Source organism: Eutrigla gurnardus (assembly GCF_963514095.1).
Source record: "Eutrigla gurnardus genome assembly, chromosome: 20".
Taxonomy (NCBI): Eukaryota; Metazoa; Chordata; class Actinopteri; order Perciformes; family Triglidae; genus Eutrigla; species Eutrigla gurnardus.
Window position 1 is genome coordinate 13,503,833 of NC_139931.1, and position 18,613 is coordinate 13,522,445.

At 45.5% G+C, this 18,613-nt stretch overlaps 1 protein-coding gene across 2 annotated transcripts in view; it reads right to left on the reverse strand.

The window, feature by feature from the left end:
- Positions 1-2,896: 2,896 nt before the first annotated feature.
- The window catches only part of stat5a (signal transducer and activator of transcription 5a), a 40,450-nt gene continuing 24,733 nt past the window's right edge, over positions 2,897-18,613 (reverse strand). For both annotated transcript variants that reach the window (XM_084036492.1, XM_084036493.1), the window contains exons 3-20: positions 16,805-16,942; positions 16,533-16,689; positions 15,488-15,577; positions 14,435-14,609; positions 13,710-13,840; positions 13,462-13,613; positions 13,086-13,241; positions 10,061-10,240; positions 9,110-9,197; positions 8,821-8,943; positions 8,522-8,614; positions 7,672-7,878; positions 6,970-7,064; positions 6,558-6,700; positions 6,003-6,158; positions 5,828-5,879; positions 5,311-5,421; positions 2,897-5,141 (exon numbers count right to left, since the gene is read on the reverse strand). In XM_084036492.1, coding sequence (XP_083892618.1) covers positions 5,018-5,141; positions 5,311-5,421; positions 5,828-5,879; positions 6,003-6,158; positions 6,558-6,700; positions 6,970-7,064; positions 7,672-7,878; positions 8,522-8,614; positions 8,821-8,943; positions 9,110-9,197; positions 10,061-10,240; positions 13,086-13,241; positions 13,462-13,613; positions 13,710-13,840; positions 14,435-14,609; positions 15,488-15,577; positions 16,533-16,689; positions 16,805-16,932 — 2,361 coding nt within the window. In that variant the 5' untranslated portion in view covers positions 16,933-16,942 and the 3' untranslated portion in view covers positions 2,897-5,017. The remainder of the gene's footprint in view (positions 5,142-5,310; positions 5,422-5,827; positions 5,880-6,002; positions 6,159-6,557; positions 6,701-6,969; positions 7,065-7,671; positions 7,879-8,521; positions 8,615-8,820; positions 8,944-9,109; positions 9,198-10,060; positions 10,241-13,085; positions 13,242-13,461; positions 13,614-13,709; positions 13,841-14,434; positions 14,610-15,487; positions 15,578-16,532; positions 16,690-16,804; positions 16,943-18,613) is intronic.

Consider the following 18,613-nt stretch of genomic DNA (forward strand, 5'->3'; position numbering starts at 1 on the left):
TCTTCATACACCCTTTTCAATCAATTATAAGTCAAGGACTTCTCTACAGCAGCTCTTCTGATGCTTTCAGAGCTGCTGCCATCCTGCTGGTCTCCGCTTTCTGCTCCTCCATCTGGGCCGCATCCGATCGGGTCCGGGTCCGGGTCCACTCGGCCTCCTTGCTTTGGTTGGTCACCATGACCCTCAGAATAGTAATACTTGCAGGCTTGTGTCAGCTCCGCTTTGAGCTCTACTGTCCCTTGCTGGTACAGGAGACCATCTCCAGGTCCTCTTCCGTGGTGGTCTTCTCGGGACTCTGGAGGGAAGCCTGGGGTTTGGCCAGGCCCTTCTTCGTCTCCTCCACCTGCTGCTGGAGAACTTCTCCCGTGTTGCTCAATTCTGTTTGGCGTTTTTGAGTTTGAGCCTTTTCTTGACAATAGTGAACTTTAGTGAACAATTTAACATGACACAATTAGTTTATATTTCTCCCTGTCCCTTTTTTCCTTTCTTTTTTTTATAAAAGGGTTGTTGTTTGTACCCCTTTTAAATCAATAATAAGTCAAGGACTTGCCTTGGCTAAATGGTACGACCACCTGGAACAGGGATTGCTGTGCTCTGGTTCACACACTCAACCATGGGGAGTTTGTTGTTCACTTGTCTCTCTTTGTCCAGAGGTCAAATTGTCTTTGCTGACCTCTGGCTGCTGTGTGACAGGTGTGTGCTTGTTATGGAGGATGCGTCGTCGGTCGCCCCCGAAGGTCCGTCCGTCGCTGCTTTGGGTGTGGGAACTTGGCGGGGTCTCTGGGGGTTGGATGACTGTGCAGGTTTCCAGCGGTTATCTTCCTGCTGGAAACAAATGGGTGCTCCAGCATGCAGCGCTGTCAGAGCAGACTTGTTGCATTGCTGCTTCTGGCTGCGCTGGCATTCTTCTCTGCTTGCTGGCACTGTGTTCAGAGGGGCCTGAAGGAGGGAAGATCTCTCCTACTGGAAGACCCCCTGATCTTGGAATCCTTTTTTGAGATCAGCCACGAGGTTCTTCCAGTCGTTGAGCTCACCTGCCAGCTGGGTTAGACAGTGACTCTGCATCATTTTGCAGTGTTGGCCGAGCACTGACTTCTCCTGAAAGCGGAGACGCTCAGTCTGCAGCAGCTCTTCTGATGCTTTCAGAGCTGCTGCCCTCGTGCTGGTCTCCACTTTCTGCTCCTCAATCTGGGCCGCATCCGATCTGTTCCGGGTGTGCCACCGCTCGGCCTCCTTGTTTTGGTTGGTCACCATGACCCCCAGCTGGGAATGGTAATACATGCGGGCTTGTGTCAGCGCCGCTTTGAGCTCCTGCTGCTGCTGCTCAGCTTTCTGCAGAGCAGCAGTGAGCTCCCTGATGCTCTCCTGTTCCTTGCTGTATATTGCCTATACCACTGATGCATGAAAGAAACGGCCTATGAGCCCTTCAGGTGCACGGTGTGGCGGCACATGCTATACCAAAAGCCTCTATAATGCTTGCAGTTTAGTATCCAAGCAACAACCCACCACTGACCTCTAGGAGCCCTTTACACTGGATTACAATCACTGTCCTGAAGCCTTTGACAGTAGCCTGCAGATAATGCACATAATTAAGGAATGACAGGGATGCAGAACATACTCAACCATTCTAATTAGCTTTTCCCTTCAGAAAGCAGCAAGCTCATCTAAAAGGTATAAAAACCTGGCGAAAAAAATAATTGAACTGGTCACATTTTACAAGTACATGAAAATGAGATTTTCTTATCATCTTATCCAGGCATGACACCGGGCAGGCAATTAACATTTAAGCTTCAGCTCAAACACACACACACACACACACACACACACACACACACACACACACACACGCACACACACACACACACACACACACACACACGCACGCACGCACGCGCGCACACACACACACACACACACACACACACACACACACACACACACACGCACACACACACACACATTAAACAAGTGTTATCTTTCTTAAGTCCACCAGATGGCAGCTTATTCACAACATCTGTGATCAAGAGACTGCTGATATTGTTTGCTGAAGGGCAGAGTATTATAATTAAGCGGTAAATATGCACCTAATCAAACTGTTTTATTATTATTATTATTATTATTATTTCCCTTGCTGGCGACCTGTACTTACCCTCTGCTATGTCCACATTTAAATGAACATTTAATTTAGAATTTTTAGCTCATATACTATTTACTACGTAAACATATCAAGGATAATATTTCCTTCAATTACTTATATCCAATATACCAAAGTATATGTATAATATATAATCACATATATTCTATTTCACAACCAATGGTTTAATTCAGTTTACAGTTAAGTGCAGTATGAAAATCAATCATCCCCAACGCTGCAGCTTCATTATTAACCTTCACAGAGGAACGCACATTCGTGTGCTATTGTCTCGATTCAAAACGTCCTTTCTTAAGTGTGAAGTCTCAGATTTCAGACGTTTCCACCTGCACACGATTTAGAAATAGCGGTCATTGTCTACCTATAATGAACCATCTGCAGTTCATATTGTACAGAAATGGTGGGAAACACGTGACTCACTGGAGATAACCCTCAACAACAATGGCATGCTTCAGAGTAGTTTGTTGGTATGTTCCTTTAAGGTGCAGCTAATAATGTCAAGTATACTTGGGCTGTCTTCAGGGGAGGATGACGGCATTTTCTCCTGTGAAACACCAGTCATCGTTTGGATCATACAGAAAGCCTCACAGTGTAATGGAAAGTGCAATAGTTGAGTTATACGTTAAAATAAAAAGTATTTTTGCCCTGGACTCACTTGACACGCTGCAGTGTGTTAATAATGCAGCAGTGTCACAGTGCCTCCTGTCGTTACGGGGATTAAACGGATGGTGTTGACTGCACACGTTACAAAAAAAAAATAGCATTTATTTTGTAGTGACATCGTAATCTCATGTACTTCTACAGATTTAGTTAAAATTATTTATAAAACTTTATTTTCCTCTTTTCAACTCGACAGCTGTTTCTCTTGGATAACCTCCAAGTGATAAACCCAAAACCACAAACATGGTACGTACATCGAACAGCACACGGCGCCATCTACATCATCATCATCAAAAAAAATAATAAAATAAAATAAAATACACAGGCTACGGTTGAACAAAGCTTTAAAAACTATGACAATACTGGTAATGATGGATATATCACAAGACTGTCCAGGTAGCTTGAGAAAAACAGGAATAAAAACAAGGTACAAAAACAAAAAGTTTGAGGAGGAAATGAAAAGATAGACGAGGAAATTTCTTTAATACTGCAATGTCTGTCGGACAAACATGAAAGTACATGAATTCTTATGTGGTTTGCAGTGGCTCTGTGTCATTTTTCAACTGGTACTTCTGGTAATACGAGACTTAAACGTTTGCTCCGCCTGAGGAGGTATTCGTACATCCTGACAGGGTCATGCATGCAAGGGGGTTACATTCGATAGGGGGAGTGCCAGAGAAACTATAATAAAATAGAATTATGATAGAGAAAATAAATTCATATATTCTGTGTACATTAACCATTCTACTTGGCTTAATACGTCAGCGAAGCGAAGCGATTCATTCCTGAGGTGCAAGGCTGTTTGAACGTCTCTATTCAGCATTGTGTGTGTGTGTGTGTGTGTGTCTGTGTGTGTGTGTGTGTGTGAGAGAGGAGGGAGTCTAGGTCCTAGTCTCAACCATTTCTAGTACTTTATGTGTAGCAAAAAAAGGACGCGTGCGATGAAAACTAATCTTGACCCAAAGCAAAAGCCAGACAAAAGTGACATGACATTGACACGCCATCCTTGAGCTTTATATGTGGCCACGGCAGCTGGTGAGTCTGTGCAAGCATGCGGAGCCCACGTCTCTACCGACGGCCGGCGACCTCAGCTGCTGGTGCGGTCACGTTGTCACACAGTCTCATGACACGGCTAAGTGGACGGATAGACGGTAAAAAAGTCCAAAGGGAGAGGAATACTCAGGGATGTAACCTTGTGCCTCTAGACTCCGTCAGGTTAAAGGGGGGGTTTCAAGCATAAAAACAGCCAACACAGTGTTAACCGTCGGGCGGCAAGGAGATCACACACGTTTAAACACAAATCACGAGAGCGAAACCCAACGGCCGTACCTACTGGTGTGAGCGTGGTGCGGGGACAACAGAACCAATAGTAACGACGACTGTCAGTAGAATAACGCGAGGTAGCACTGATGAGGGGGGCAGAGGGACCTGAGAGGACAAGCAGGCAGCGCCGAGGAAAATGCTTCCAAATGCATTTCTGTGTACAAACAGCCTTGTGAGAGAGGAGGAGGCGCATGAACGAGCCCCCTCGCCCGGGTTTCAGCTGGTGAGCAAATCAGAGCAAATGCATCGTACATGTGTGTACCGAGGACTGGTGTGTGTGTGTGCCGTCAGTCGCAGGGAGCAGAAAGAGTCACTCTGCCTCTAGGTTAGTGTATACGGGTTCCAAAAAACTGACCGCAGAGTGATGACTCCGGTTATGTTGTCGAGAGCAAAAAGCAAAACTCTTTCGTTGAAGTTTCTTTTTTTTTCGTTGTCAAAGGGCAAGTTCAATGTCACTATCAAAATACTGATTACCCATGTACAAAGCGTAAAATAGAACAAAACAGAGACACCCAACTGTTAAAATGACTTCATACAGTAGCATTTTTTTTTTTTTTTAACTCAGCCGGAAATGCATGCACAATGTGAATGAACATTACCGTTTCTTTTCTTTTGTCACAATACTGAAATCTGTAGGTTTTGCGTTATACCTAGTCTGTTTTACAAACACTTATGGACACAAATAAAAACTAAGAGAAGTCACTGACATGCATGCTCTCATGCTGAACAGAAGAAAAAAAACACATTATTAACATTTCACATTATACCTATCTGAAACGAAGAGAAATGAGTGGAATTAAACCATGAGAAATGTCAATGCGAGTGGGGGCAACTTGGGAGGCAGGGTTTGTTTGGTGTTGTCACGGGTTAAAAGGTCAAGGGTCAGGACTGTTGGCCGCCCCACTGGCTCTCTACAGGCCGCCGAAGGAGCTCCTCTACGTGCCTCGCCACGTCCATGGTGTCGTCCAGGTCGAAGTCTCCGTCCGCGTCCAACATAGAGTCACTCCTGCCACAGGACACAGAGTGGAGCCAGACCACACTCAGACAAGCTGGAGGCACATCACCGAAAACAAAAACCCAGCAGGAGCAACGAGACACTCTCTACTCACGCAACACAACTGCACACGCACACTCAGACAGAGCCGCTCATATGTTCAAAGGACTTGTTGACTCACATAGGTGGGTATATGCCGTAGGTGTGAGGGTGACTGACGGGTGCTGGGGAGGCGCCGTGATCCATATAGGTCGGATTCCCACTCGCTGGGTCTTGATTGGCTGTAGTGAACCTGCACACACACACACACACACACACACACACAAGATCAAAGCCTATGAGTCTATGGTCAGCAGTTGCCTAAGCAACCCTCAGCGTGTTTTCTAGGCCGCGCTGCATCATTATGACCATTCTCTGTGCTGCGGGTGAACCGACCGTGGAGACGGGCGGGGAGCGGGGCCGGCTAACTAACAAGCCTAACTCTAATGATGAGTGGAAGACAAGCTCGCTCAGGAACCCCGGCCATCCTTAATTGGCCTCCTCCAACTGTAGCGGCTAACTAATAGCTGATCTGAATTCAGGGTCCAGTATGTCGTGATGAACGTTAAATGTTGCCGGAGGTAAAAAACTGGTGGGAGGAGGGACGGAGCGGGGAGGGAAGAAGAGGAGGGGAGGCAAACAGGAAGCTTCATACTTACTCGGGCACCACTTGTTTGATTTGCGGTTTCACGTAGCCGTCCACTGCTTTGGCTTTAAACCAAACACATGGGGAGAGAGAGAGAGAATGATAGCTCAGTGCAGTCGTCAATACATCTGTTCAGTGCAAAGGCTTTAAGGCCGTTACGTTCTGTTTTGGCGAGGGCAAATGCTTACAGAGTGGAGGGGTGTAATATTTAGAGAAGACCTCGTCCTTGGGTCTGTCGGGGTAGAGGAACAGGAGGTGGTTGAGATCGCTGATGCGGTCGGCCAGAGAGCGAATGGAGAAGTCTTTGGTTGTGTAGGGCATGAGGTTCCAAACCATTCTTTCCCCTGGAAAGACAGCAATAATAATAATAATAATAATAACAAAACTAGTCTGTCTGCAGAACGTTTGAATTTCAGTAGTTTTATAGGGTCGTTCTTAATCTAAAAACGACATCACTATTTGCAATTATGTTATCATGGTGACAACATCGATCTAACTTAAAGCTCTAATTGAAAACTTTAAACTTGCAATAACTTTTTTTTCCCAACGCTGACACATGAGAGATGACAGGAGTCTTTGTATCAGACTTTCTTGCAGAATTCCTGCAGAATCATCATTTGGGGCGGTAACTGTGATGTCACAGGTTTCCATTTCTGATTGGTTGCTAAGCTTTAAGAAAGCAGGTCTTATCTAATATTCAACACATTTCATCGGCACCATCTGTGACAGATTCAACATCATACCTGCTTTGTTAGGATTTTCTGCCACCCAGGCAATTGTAATTCCTCCGATCTCAGAGTCACTGAAGCGCAGAAGGAAAGTGCCGTTGGGTTTGGACATCAGCATGTCCTGAGCCTGCTGCTTGTTCACGAAGCCCAGTATGGCTCTAAAGAAGAGACAGGTATAGAAAAAGAAAGACATTAACATTGCATGTGCATCCCCTCGCCACCTGTCTTTATTTGAACCCATGTTTACCGAGGAGCGCTCGTCTAGCTCCCCAGGTTGCCATGGAAAATCATGAAAGTGAACTACTGCCTGAGTTTTACAGACTGACATAATAAGGACAGGAAACCATTTACTTTCAGCGAACATGCAGCCCGGCTGCTAAAAAGAGAATAGAGAGGCAGCGCTTTTGTTTTTCTGCAATGTCCTCACCCGTCATTCCAGTGTGGTTTGAGATGCTTTTTTGTGAGTTCCATCACGCCATCAAACCACTGCCAAAATGTGAAGTTCCTCCCTGGCAAGCTTTCCTGTAAGAAAAATACATTTTGGGGGGAAAAATAGAGCGAGAGAGAGAAAAAAAAAAGGATCTTTTAAAAGGTTTTCACATTCCCTTCCAGTCCAGCCAGTCCATGAATACAGAACAACATGTCCTCATCCCAGTTGTGTTTATGATTTAACTTAAGTGTGCAGCTGTATGTGCTGTACTGCGTGTGGAAAACGAAGAGCGGCTGTGTGTATATGTATGTGTGCAGCTTATACAGCAGTCTGTGAAGCGGATGAAACCTGATGTCCCTGTAATCTAATGAGACGGATGGTGTGTGGCGAATGTGAGTGCGTTTCCTGCCGTCGCCAGCTGCGTTGAGCCAGAAAATGAAGCCTGCAGCCTTCCACTGTGTGGACAAACAGGCCCATTAAGACGGAGACCTGGTCACCAATGAGGCGCTCGAGTCGACTACAGAATAGGGCTATAGGAGCTCTGCAAATGGGGCATGAAATATTTCTATGTATGAATAAACATTAGTAAATGAATCCGTGGATAACAAGCATGCGCCTGCGGGCGTTTTCGAGTATGAGAGAAATCCATACATTAAGACCGAAACCAACAGATAATGAGAACACTGGAGAGGAACACACCCTGTTGAACTGCGACCAAGTCATGGTCATGTTGCGGTAGTCGTCGGGGTTGTTGCTGGAGCTGCTGAAGGCCTTTTGGGCCAGGAAGACCAGGTTCTCCTCCGACAGGCCTCGGTTGCTCTGCACTTCAGCCTTGTACTTCACGTTGATGGCGTCACACAGCTGAGGCCAGAGCACCTTGTCCGGCACCAGGAAAGGCACCCGTCCCTGTAGAGGCGGCGGGGACAGCAGACCGTTTAGATCAGAATGCAAGACAGTCAATGACGTGTGCAAATGGGAGCGCACGGACGAGAGCTATTTCGGGAGAATGAACCCATGCTTCTTTGTGCTTTGTCGGCCGCACATGCCGTTCGGTGCATGTCCGTGCATGTGAACGCCTCACGGCTCCGCTGTCCGTCTTGACCGATGGCGTCATCACAGAAGCTTAACACCCGCTCTCTGCTTCTGTGAGCTCTGTCAGCATGGTTAGCACCGTTAGCTGCTAGCCACCGGCTCAGCTGTCGTCATGTTAAGAGCCCCGCGGAGGCAATATGTGATTTGCAAATTTAGCACCTTAAAAAGTCAAATGTTTTCAATAGAAAAAAAGCTACAAATCTGGACACTGTCATACTAGAATCTACAGGCACTTTTATTTGTTAAATTAATTATTTGATGTAGATGAACACAGTTCCTACGTGTTCAAAGACATGCTGCATTTATTGACAGTGTCTCGGTCTCTGACTGGGCAAAACTACGCTGTAATGAAGGTACATCAAACTAGGTTTAGCGGTTTCCGAAGCGCAAAAAATAACTTTGACATTTTCGTCACCTCTAAATATAATTTGGAGCTCAAGACAAACGTTTTACTCACCGGCTCTGCGAAAGCGTTGTCCCACAACACAGTCGCTGTGGCGTTATTGTCTTGGCTACCGTGAACTATCACCACTACAGGAAGTGATAATGTCTGTTTAGAGAAAGAGGGGAGACCATCAGTAGAAGAATACTGTAAACAATAAATACTGCTCAACCATCAGTATGTCTATGGTTTTAATGGGAAATAAGCTCTTTTAGTAAACACCATAAAAACATTTTGAAGTAAGAATGGAAAGTAACTTTGTGTGTCCACACTAATAAAGTCTTTTCCTGCACGTCATCAGTCAGCCTTTTTACCTTGACTTGAAAGACAAGCTCGTTGCCTCCGACGCTGAACTGGGACTCGAACAGAATGGTGAACTTTTCTTCCGTGACGGATTCTGCTCCTCGCCTGTCCGATCGCTTGATCCTCTTCAAAGACTACATGAAAGACAACACGTGTGAGAAGAAGCAAAACTGGATTTACGACACAGTTGGGCCCACATCAAGCATACAGAACATTGTTCTTTGGCCTGAAAAACGTTGAAGACCTCTTCTCTGAGGTATTCAACTCTATGAAGTGACTCTTCAATTTAGGAAGCCTCACCATGTTCCTGAAGTGGGCACTGAGAGTGCCTGTAGTCTGGTGGTACTCCATCACACAGTTATTGTTGAGGATTTCTCCACTGCTGTCACTGAAGGGGAGAGACAATCAGTGAGTGAGTCAATTAGCTGTAACGTCTGCTACGATGCACTTGAGTGCTAAGAATTATTTTCTTCGCAGAGTAAATTAAAACGAAACGATGCTCATTTGGATGGCGGGAGCTGAGTGGAACACATGTGGGGCGAGGGGAACGATGTTGAAGGTTTAACAGCCTCTATCTCTGCTATGTGAGGAAAACACCAAGCAGATGGAGCTACAGATTGAGGGCCATTCCAAGTGGTTTAGAACAGCAAGATGACGGCTGAGCTGTCGAACCGCCCACCCGTCTAACCGCTGGCTGCCCAGAGACCTACGGTCTTGGAAGGTTTCTATTTGTTAGGAGGAATGTGGAACGAGGCCGTGGAACAGGCTAAATGTGGATTCTGCATCCACACCATAGATTCCTCTGAGGCATTGTTCAAGCTCCAGCCATGTCTCTGTGGTGACGTCTGGAAACACATTAGGCCAGAGTTCATCCTAGGACCCAATAATCCCTGCAGAAAACTAAGAATCCTTATCTCAATGGAGCCTGAACGTCCCCACTCAATGAAGTAGGGATCCTGAAAAATATGAAGGTATGTCTGCTACGGCATGAAAGCATTTAAATCACTTAAAGGAACAGTTTGTAGGATTTAAGAGGATTTACTGGTAGAAATGGAATATAATATTCATGAAGATATAGTGAAACTTAGAATTATATCTGAATATAAATATATTTGAAACTTCGCCAGATGCCGCTAAATTATACATACTGCTCCTTTAAGTCTAAACCTCCAATAAAAGCCTAAATGACATTTGTTTGCAATCGTTTCTAGTGTTTTCTGTTTTGAATCCACGGTGGGAACCGGAACTTACTTCCTCGTGTTCTCGTTCTTCAGCAGGGCCTTGGCTTGCTGTTCACTAATGATGGTGGCTTTCACCTGCGGAGGGTTCATGTGCACGTTCAATTTCCCACCCACTAGGAGGCGCACCGTAGCGGCAAACTTGGTTTGGGTTTTTAGCACTTGAGGAGGCTGTTTCTCAATTATGAAGGTGCTGTGGAGACAAAAAGGGAGTTAGAACAAAAGCAAAAGACAGAACAAAAGCATGTTGATTAGGTGGCTAAGTGTCCATAATGTTTGCTGAACATAATCTCCTTTTTTCTTTCGAAGCATCTCATAAATTATGGATTTAAAAAGAATTCTGATGAAAAAGTTGACTTCTGATGGCGTATTTGGATGTATTCTTACAGTTTATTGTAGCCGGTTACGTTTCTAAACAATATGTAAACAATGTTAATAACATACAAAAGACTGTGCAAGTGTTTTATAAAAATGATTTTCACGTGTTCGTTAGAGTTAGAGTAAGCACACATACAAGCAAACTAACTCTTTACAATGAAAACAGGGCTCCTTTGTCTGCAGATAATGAGCCATGGAAATAGCGCTCTAATGGAAGGTCGTGAAGGTAATGAACGTAGAGTGTGATTTTTTTTCCCTGTCTGGCTGTCTGCTGATTTCCACGCTAACACAAACAGAGAGCAAGAAGGGAGACAACAGTAGACGCAGTCTCATCTCAGTGCCTGCGGGCTCGGGGCCCGCTTGGAAACAAACACATAATGTTGTTATGAGCCTTCCAGCTCTCTGGTCTGTAGCTGAACCAAGTGGTGACAACAACCCCCCCCCATCTCAGCTTGAAGCCTCCAAGGGCATCAGGGGAAGATAGAGAGGATGTTGTTGAGGAAACATAACCTGTGTTTGTACTGTGCTTGATAGCAGTGGGTTACTGTGTGGGCGCAGGCATGTTGGTGGCCAATCAGAGCTCGCTGGGACAAAGACATGGCCTCTCAAAGTGCCATGGGTCCCTGCAGGGACAATGTTCAAGAAAAGTGGCAGGGGGATGTTGTCAACATCTCCACATTACTTCCTGTTCGGTGATGCTGGAGGGCTAGAGGACTTTTACTCGCTTGCACACAGCATTCTCTTTGTCTCCGCAGATCTCTTTAGGTACGTTTAACGGCCATTCTTTGCCTCTGGGCACATTTGCACTGTCCCTGACTCTCTCTCATCTCCTTCTCCCTCTCCCTGCTGGGAAAATGTCCTCACCACATCAGGGCTTCTTCTCGCCTGCTCCGTCTATATCTCAGTCTGTACTGATGGGTTTTCAATCAGTGCAGGATGATGTACTGCGTTAAATGTGATCCCTAGTTGACCATTGCTCTGGCTCAGACTATAACACGCGCAGACAGGACACCCCACTTTAACTCTCTATTACTTAACTTGTGTGAAAGTTCTTTGAGAAGATTCATTTTTATCTCTTTGGTGAAGGTTGAAGGCTAGCGTCCCTTTTTAAGGATTTTATACATGATTCTACAGACTTTGTGTCAGGAATCCTTTTTTCATCTTTTAATTGAATTTACAATGTATGCTGTGAAACAAGACCTCTAGTTAAAGATTTGATCCATTTAAAATAGACACTCTTAAGCTGACTTGGTGGCCGGCGCGACACATGGAAAGGGTCACACACACTGGACCTGGATCTGTTATGGTGTATGTGTTGATATAAATGAAATACAGTGTGTGTTGCAGGCATATCGGATCATCTGCCACTTTTATTTACTGCATTAGTCCCTCGTTCCAAGGCATGCGTGCAATAAACTTTCTCACTTTTCTTACGCTTTAAAAACCCACTAAACCACGCTCAGAGCCCTGGATGAACGATACCACTGGCACCTTCAGTAGAGTAGCTGAGAGAGAGTGGAAGAAGGAAAAACCTCCACATCTCCTTAGGAATTTTACACAATTGCTTAGCGTTTTATCTAATCTTGTCCCAACCTTGGACTCTTTTTCTTTTTGGTGTTTTCAAATTCTCTTATAAATCCCTGCAATACAGATCGTATCGTGCACGCTCTGTGAAAATAAATCTTTTCTCATAGGTCTTCACACACTGACCCCTCTGTTTCTCCTCTGTGCCAAGTGTTAGATACTGTTAGGTCGACTATTCTTGCATTGCTAAACACCTCTTTTATCTCCCCGTGTGTCCCAGCTGCTTTCCTACAGGCTGCAATAAGAAGAGTCTGCACCTGTCTGTTCCCTCTTTACAGGCCTGTTTCTACTAGGTAACCATTTCTGTCTAAAGCTCTTGAGAAAGTATTTTCTATTCACTTGCAATTATCTTTAGATAACCTTTACATATCTGAAATGCCCAGACTGCCTTTAAATAACACCATAGTACAGAAACAGTACCGTTACCGTGGTAACTACAGGTTGTACAGGACTGCAACTTTCTTAACTCTTCTTAGAGTGGATCTAAAGTGAAATGTCCTCACTTACAGAAACAAGAGAATCCAAACAAACATGCTCCCAAGCGAGACAAGACCAAGAGTATCAGGGCCGAGACCCGACCAAGACTTTGAGGGGTTGAGACCAAGTGAAGACCAAGAGCAGACCAGTGTGTGGCACACTAACATGACACACTACGTACTACTTAACACTCCACAGTCGGGCCACTCTTGTGGATTAAATCATAAAGGTGGATACACTTAATGCAAGAGTCATTTCATTTCAGTCAAAGATCATAATCTCTCAATCTGTTATTGACCACAAAAACAACCAAGGTTGGTTACACAGCAAGCAGTGAGTGCAGGAAACGGTGACACCTCAATGTACATTACACACCCACACACCTGCAACACATGCTGGGGCTGAGATTCTTAAATTGACACTAGACTGACCTACATTCATACCCTTAAATCACACACAACACACACACACACACACACACACACACACACACACACACACACACACACACACACACACACACACACACACACACACACACACACACACACACACACACACACACACACACACACACACACACACACACACACACACACCTGGTAACCAGTGCTGAGATGATATCTGTGATAGTACTGTTGAGTTCGTTGAGGAGCTCCTCGATGGGGCCCGGGATGGGCAGCTGTTGTCTGAGGTGCTCCGCCCTCCGGATCTGCTGTCTGTTTTGCCAGATCGTTTCTGCTAGCTTCTCACACCTGACGCACACACAAAGACACACAGGAAGAATTTAGACATATAATATTTCTAAATGGAAGATTAGAACATTAAAAAAATAATAAAATCAACTGGATTCTCCAAAAGATAAGCGTGCCTATGTCTCTGTGAGACAATACACTTTGGAAATAAACCTGTGACCTTTGCTGTGTGAGGGAGTCCGGTGGCTGTGAGCTTGGTGGGAGGTGGAGGAGAACTCACCAGGACTGCAGGATGTCCAGACCCCCCTCCGGCGGGCCCCCGTTGCCTGCCAGCTGTTGCCGTCTCTTCCACTGGATCAGCTCGTCATCCAGAATGATGGTCTGCTGCTTCCTCAACAGCTGCAGGGTCTTCTGGTGCTTCTCTGCCAGGTCCTGCGCAAACATGGGAAACAGGAGGTTTGACCTCTTGCACGTACATGCACGTGCATGCTCTTGTGTTCCCTTTCAGCGTGCATGCTTGTGTCTTACCAGTCTGTATTTCTGTAGTGTGTTGGCCTCTCTGGTCAGCCATGCTTCGACAGTGGCTCTCTTGCTGAGAAGGGCGGGCTCCCTTAGCTGTCGGTCAGCAGGGGGCAGCGTGGCCAGGCTGGTCAGCTGAGCTGAGGAGGGGTGGGGTTGTTGCCATCCAAATTGGGGGAAGGGTGGGGACGAGTTAAAGAGGAATGGAGAGAGGAGGTAAAAATCTGCACTCATGCAGTGTATATACATATTCACCAGAGAGGAATATAGATTTACTCAGGATAACCTCCTCTAGCGCAACGCAGACGTCATAACAGCTAGGTGTTGTTTTCTGAATGATGCAACATGTATGCAAAGGTTACTGGTTATGGAAGCCCCGGGTGTTTGTGTTCCATCGCTGGTCGATGGTATCCGGCATATTTCAGATAACTGTGCAGCGTATGCTGAGTGTGGAATGATTCATTACAGGTCACACCTTGAAATGTCAAAGCCAGGTCAATCGAGTAATAATCAGTAAACGATGGAGTTTGCAAAATAAAAATAAATAGTGAAATGGGCAATAGGCTTTGTCCAACTTAGAGTTCAAAATACTTCTTTCGTTTTTATTGTATTGTATTTTATTAAGAGTGAAAGAAAACAGATAAGCATCAAATCTGCATATTTAAAAAAAAAACCTGAAGCAGCAACTGATTAGAATTTATGATGAATGACTTCGTTTAATAACTTAAACCAACCCTGGATGCGGAGGCTCTCCTGGTACTGGATGATGAAGTACTCCTGGTTGTGCTGGAGCTTGCGCAGGTCGTTCTCCGTGTCCTGGGTCAGCAGGCGAAGCTCCTCAAAAGCTTGGTTTATCTGCTGGTACTTCTGAGACATGCTGTCCATCATCCCTCCCACCGGAGAGCTCGACTGTCAATTGCAAAGTGCGGTTGAGAGACAGGCACGGAGAGAGACGGAGGAAATGGCAGGTTTGGGACCAGTAATTGGTACGGTTTCACGGCCTGCGTATTGTCAGTCATTGGGTTGTTTATGATAGTTGTTAGGGGAAATTGCCAGCCACTGGTGAGCTGAGAAACATGGGATATTTATGGGGGATGGAGCAGGGATATAAAAACCAAGCTTGATGCATAGACCCCTGTGCCTGGCAGTCTGGCTATTTGACTGTGAGTAAACCCTCAGCGGCCACACGCCTGATGAGAACACTGCAAATAGAGAAAGAAGAAATGCCTCCGCTTATCATACTCAGGCAGACTGTGTGGTCAGTTAGAGGTCTGAGCGAGAGCACTATGGTGCCTAAAGGCTCAGACTAAACATGGTGAAATTCAATCAGTCCAAATATGCATTCCACTAATAGAAAAGGCATGTTGTGACTGTAAATCAATTCACCGCAGGAGTTGCTGAGAGTCACATGTTTTACGCACTGCTGGCTTTATGCTTTCATAACTCAGTGATTTTTATCAGGAAATATTTGACTTGCATGTTGCAGTAGATAAATACAAAAAAAAAAAATGTTATACAAATCCACTTTACAGCATGATTGACTAGGTATTGAGTTTATAATGTAAAGGAATCTGCAGACCTTTGGGGCATAAATGGAGGAAACACAGAGCCTGTGAATCAGTCCCCATTATGTAGTTGAGCTGTTTGTGCTTGCAGGCTTTGTGCAAACTATGAAATGAATCATGCATGGAGCAGTCGCAGGTGTTTACATGTCAGCGGGGATGTCTGCAGACTCATATGCATGCAGGTGTTTGTGTTTTTACGGCGCATGCATGCGTCCCACTCACGTTGGTGGCCTCTCTGACGAGCCTCTGCTCCGTGTAGAGGATGTGTTTGATGCATCGGACCAGCTCCAGAGGACAGCGGTCATACGTGCTCTGAAAGACAAGGAGCACATGTGCCGCGTTAAGGCCTATTAGCTCCTGACGAGCGGCGAGGCGCTGAACACAGGACTCGCCAATTTAGTCGCATCAAGGAAGCTCGCTAAGTTCTGGAGCCGAGGCGGCAGACACACTTAAACCCATTAGAGCAGCCTAATGAGGCCCGTCTCCGGGGCACGCCGCACTTCATATATATATACGATTCATTGGCTTTCACACATATTGTCACACACACGATCCGCTGGTTTACGTGTTACAGTAATTACCGTTTCTCTGACGAGTAGTGTAACAGATTGCGGTTTCACTTTCAGTTCAAAGGATACTGTTGTGAGTCAGTTGGTGATATTCTTGTTGTTTCCTGCTTCAGGTCGGGGAGTGACCGTGCATTAAAAGTGCAATATTGTTTTCATCAAGCTGAGTTTATGAGAACACCCCATCCTGAGGAGAGGAACCGACATGGTTCTCCTGTGTTGTATTCGATGTACTACAGTACACGTACGCTCACAACAGCAGCAGCAGCAGCAGGGAACACAGAGTGGAAGGAATTTAGGATTGCAGTTTGGTGTTGCACACAGCGAGTCCCCTTTCCACCCTGTTCCTCTGCCTGGTTTCAGGGAGGGGAGAAGACAAACAGAAGGACGGATCTGGGAGCAGCGAGCCTGATCATAAATAGCACAGCTGGCTGGCTACCAAGGCTCTCACTTGGGCTGTCCTCTTGTTTTCCACACGGTGGATACAACCTGTTCTTAAAGCATATTGTCCAGCGTGTGCTCTTTCTAAAAACTACAGCATCTGATATGCAGTTCATTTGTATATAACATTTTCATTTTCATTATAATATAAAGACAAAACAAAGCAAGTTTTCTTTTACTGATAAATCTGTGTACTGTATATTCCTGGGTGTGCAGTGCTGTTCTCCTGATTGTTGAGGTATATTAGTACAATACTTTACCTTGAGCTGGCTGGCGTAGTGTCCCAGTTTGATTTTCAGCAGGAAGCCGTCCTCTCCCACCTGGTGTTCAGCCTTGTTCTGCAGCTCCTGGATCAGACTGTCCAGTAACCGTTTGGCCTTGAACTCCTCCTGTGGGTTCTCCAGGTCTATGGCATCCCTAATAACACACACACACACACACACACACACACACACACACACACACACACATTCATGTAAGACACAACAAAAACAACATGTGCACAAAGAAGCAGCACATGCCTGCAACTCACCAGAGCTGGCCCTCTATCCACTGGGACAGATAGTGTCGCACCTCTATGGGGAAGTGTTGACCATACAGAGATTGCATCTGGTGCAGAGCATCTCCCTGGAGCTGCTGGGCCTGGATCCACACTGCCATCTTCAACGCCCTGAAGTCAACAAAAAGGGTTGGAGGGTGATGTGTTTCCAAAAGTCAAATTATGACTTTTATTCTGGCCCAACGTAAACGGAAATCGTTAGCATTTACAGCTAGTAAGCTCACTACACACGGTAGTAAACGAACTACATGAGTTTGTGTGGGCGGACACGTTTAGGGTAATGCTAGTGGCTCATGTCTACAAACATGGGGCCTCCCATTGTTCCAATGGCTCATTCATCCAAACCTCCAATAGTCTGAAAATGTCCCGTTGTTATTCTGAAAACAAGCGGCCACTGTTCCAGAGGTTCATTTCCTGACGTGATTGCGTAATAATTAGCCATGTGCTTCTGTTCAGTTTACTTTAATACATCGTGATTCCCTTCTAACAGTCTCACTGGGCTCCGTTAGTTACAGGGAGAGTGTGCATTTAACAGCTAATGGGGACGAATGGGCACCACAAACACATCGGTTCTTTGGTAGCAACTTAAAGTTTGCAAACACACACAATAAGTGTGCTGGAAATGTTATTGCTTCATCATTGTGAACTAAATACAGTGCAAACACACAGTCAATTAACTTTAGCTTGCAGGAAATGTCACACACATTGAGTTTGAAGGAAACTGAGTAAATCCACAATGAATTGAACAAGCTGACAGAGGACAGATTTGGCATACAGATGTTGCTGGTTTCCTGTTAATGTTTGAGCCGGTCGCGTGTCGTTTCTCTCAACATGACTGAGGGCTTAAACCGGCTCCTCTGTGGAGCCGACAGCTCGGCGCTGGGTCTCCTGTGTCTTGCTTTAGAGGACTTTGTGTCGGGTCACTGCTACGTGTTTCCAGTCAACACACCCACTCAGCCTTCTCAAAAGTGGCACAGTCACTGTCAGTAAAAGACTGAGTGATATGAGTATGCGGGAAGTTTGTCGTGCACGTATGTGTGTGTGTTTGTAGGTGCTTGTGGTGTCAGTGGTTAACAGCGTGTGCATCTTTTGTGTCTCGGTGTATATGTCACAAACAGACCTCCACATCTCAACATATACTTCCTTAAACACAGTTTTAGTTGACAACATCCAGAAAACCCACAGTGCATTCTCCACGTCGTCGCCGCTGCATTTGAAGCGCTTTCCTTCTCCGTTCATATTCTAAACCTTTATTTCCTCAGGAAGAACAGAAAAAAACCAGTCACATTGCAGAAAATAAACTGCACTCAAAGAAACCGTTTCAAATTTGAGAGGATCCCATGACTCGTACGAATGACCTTCATTCATCCGTCTAATGACGCCACGAGCTGGACTGGATCATAAATCAATTTAATGAAAAATGCAAAAAACATGTCACACTCATCTCCTCTCATCTGGAACAGCGTGTGCATGTGTGTGTGTGCGTGCCACAGGGCACGAATCACTCCTCATAGCTGCGCTCAGGTGCGTGCACGCTGGACTACTATGTGTCTAGGTGAGATGAGCTTAGAAAGATAATTCCACTCCTTATGGTATTTGCGCCCGAAGACACTAATCCTGTCAGCCTGATGATAATGCTCCTGCTCTCATATCGCACTGAATGCGTCCTGAACTTTGACCTTTTACCCTCCTGCTTGTCTCTTATCCACTGGAGACTTCAGACTATGGTGCACAGTCTTCAGAAAAGACGACACATTCACGTAAGCAGCTCACCTCGCTGTG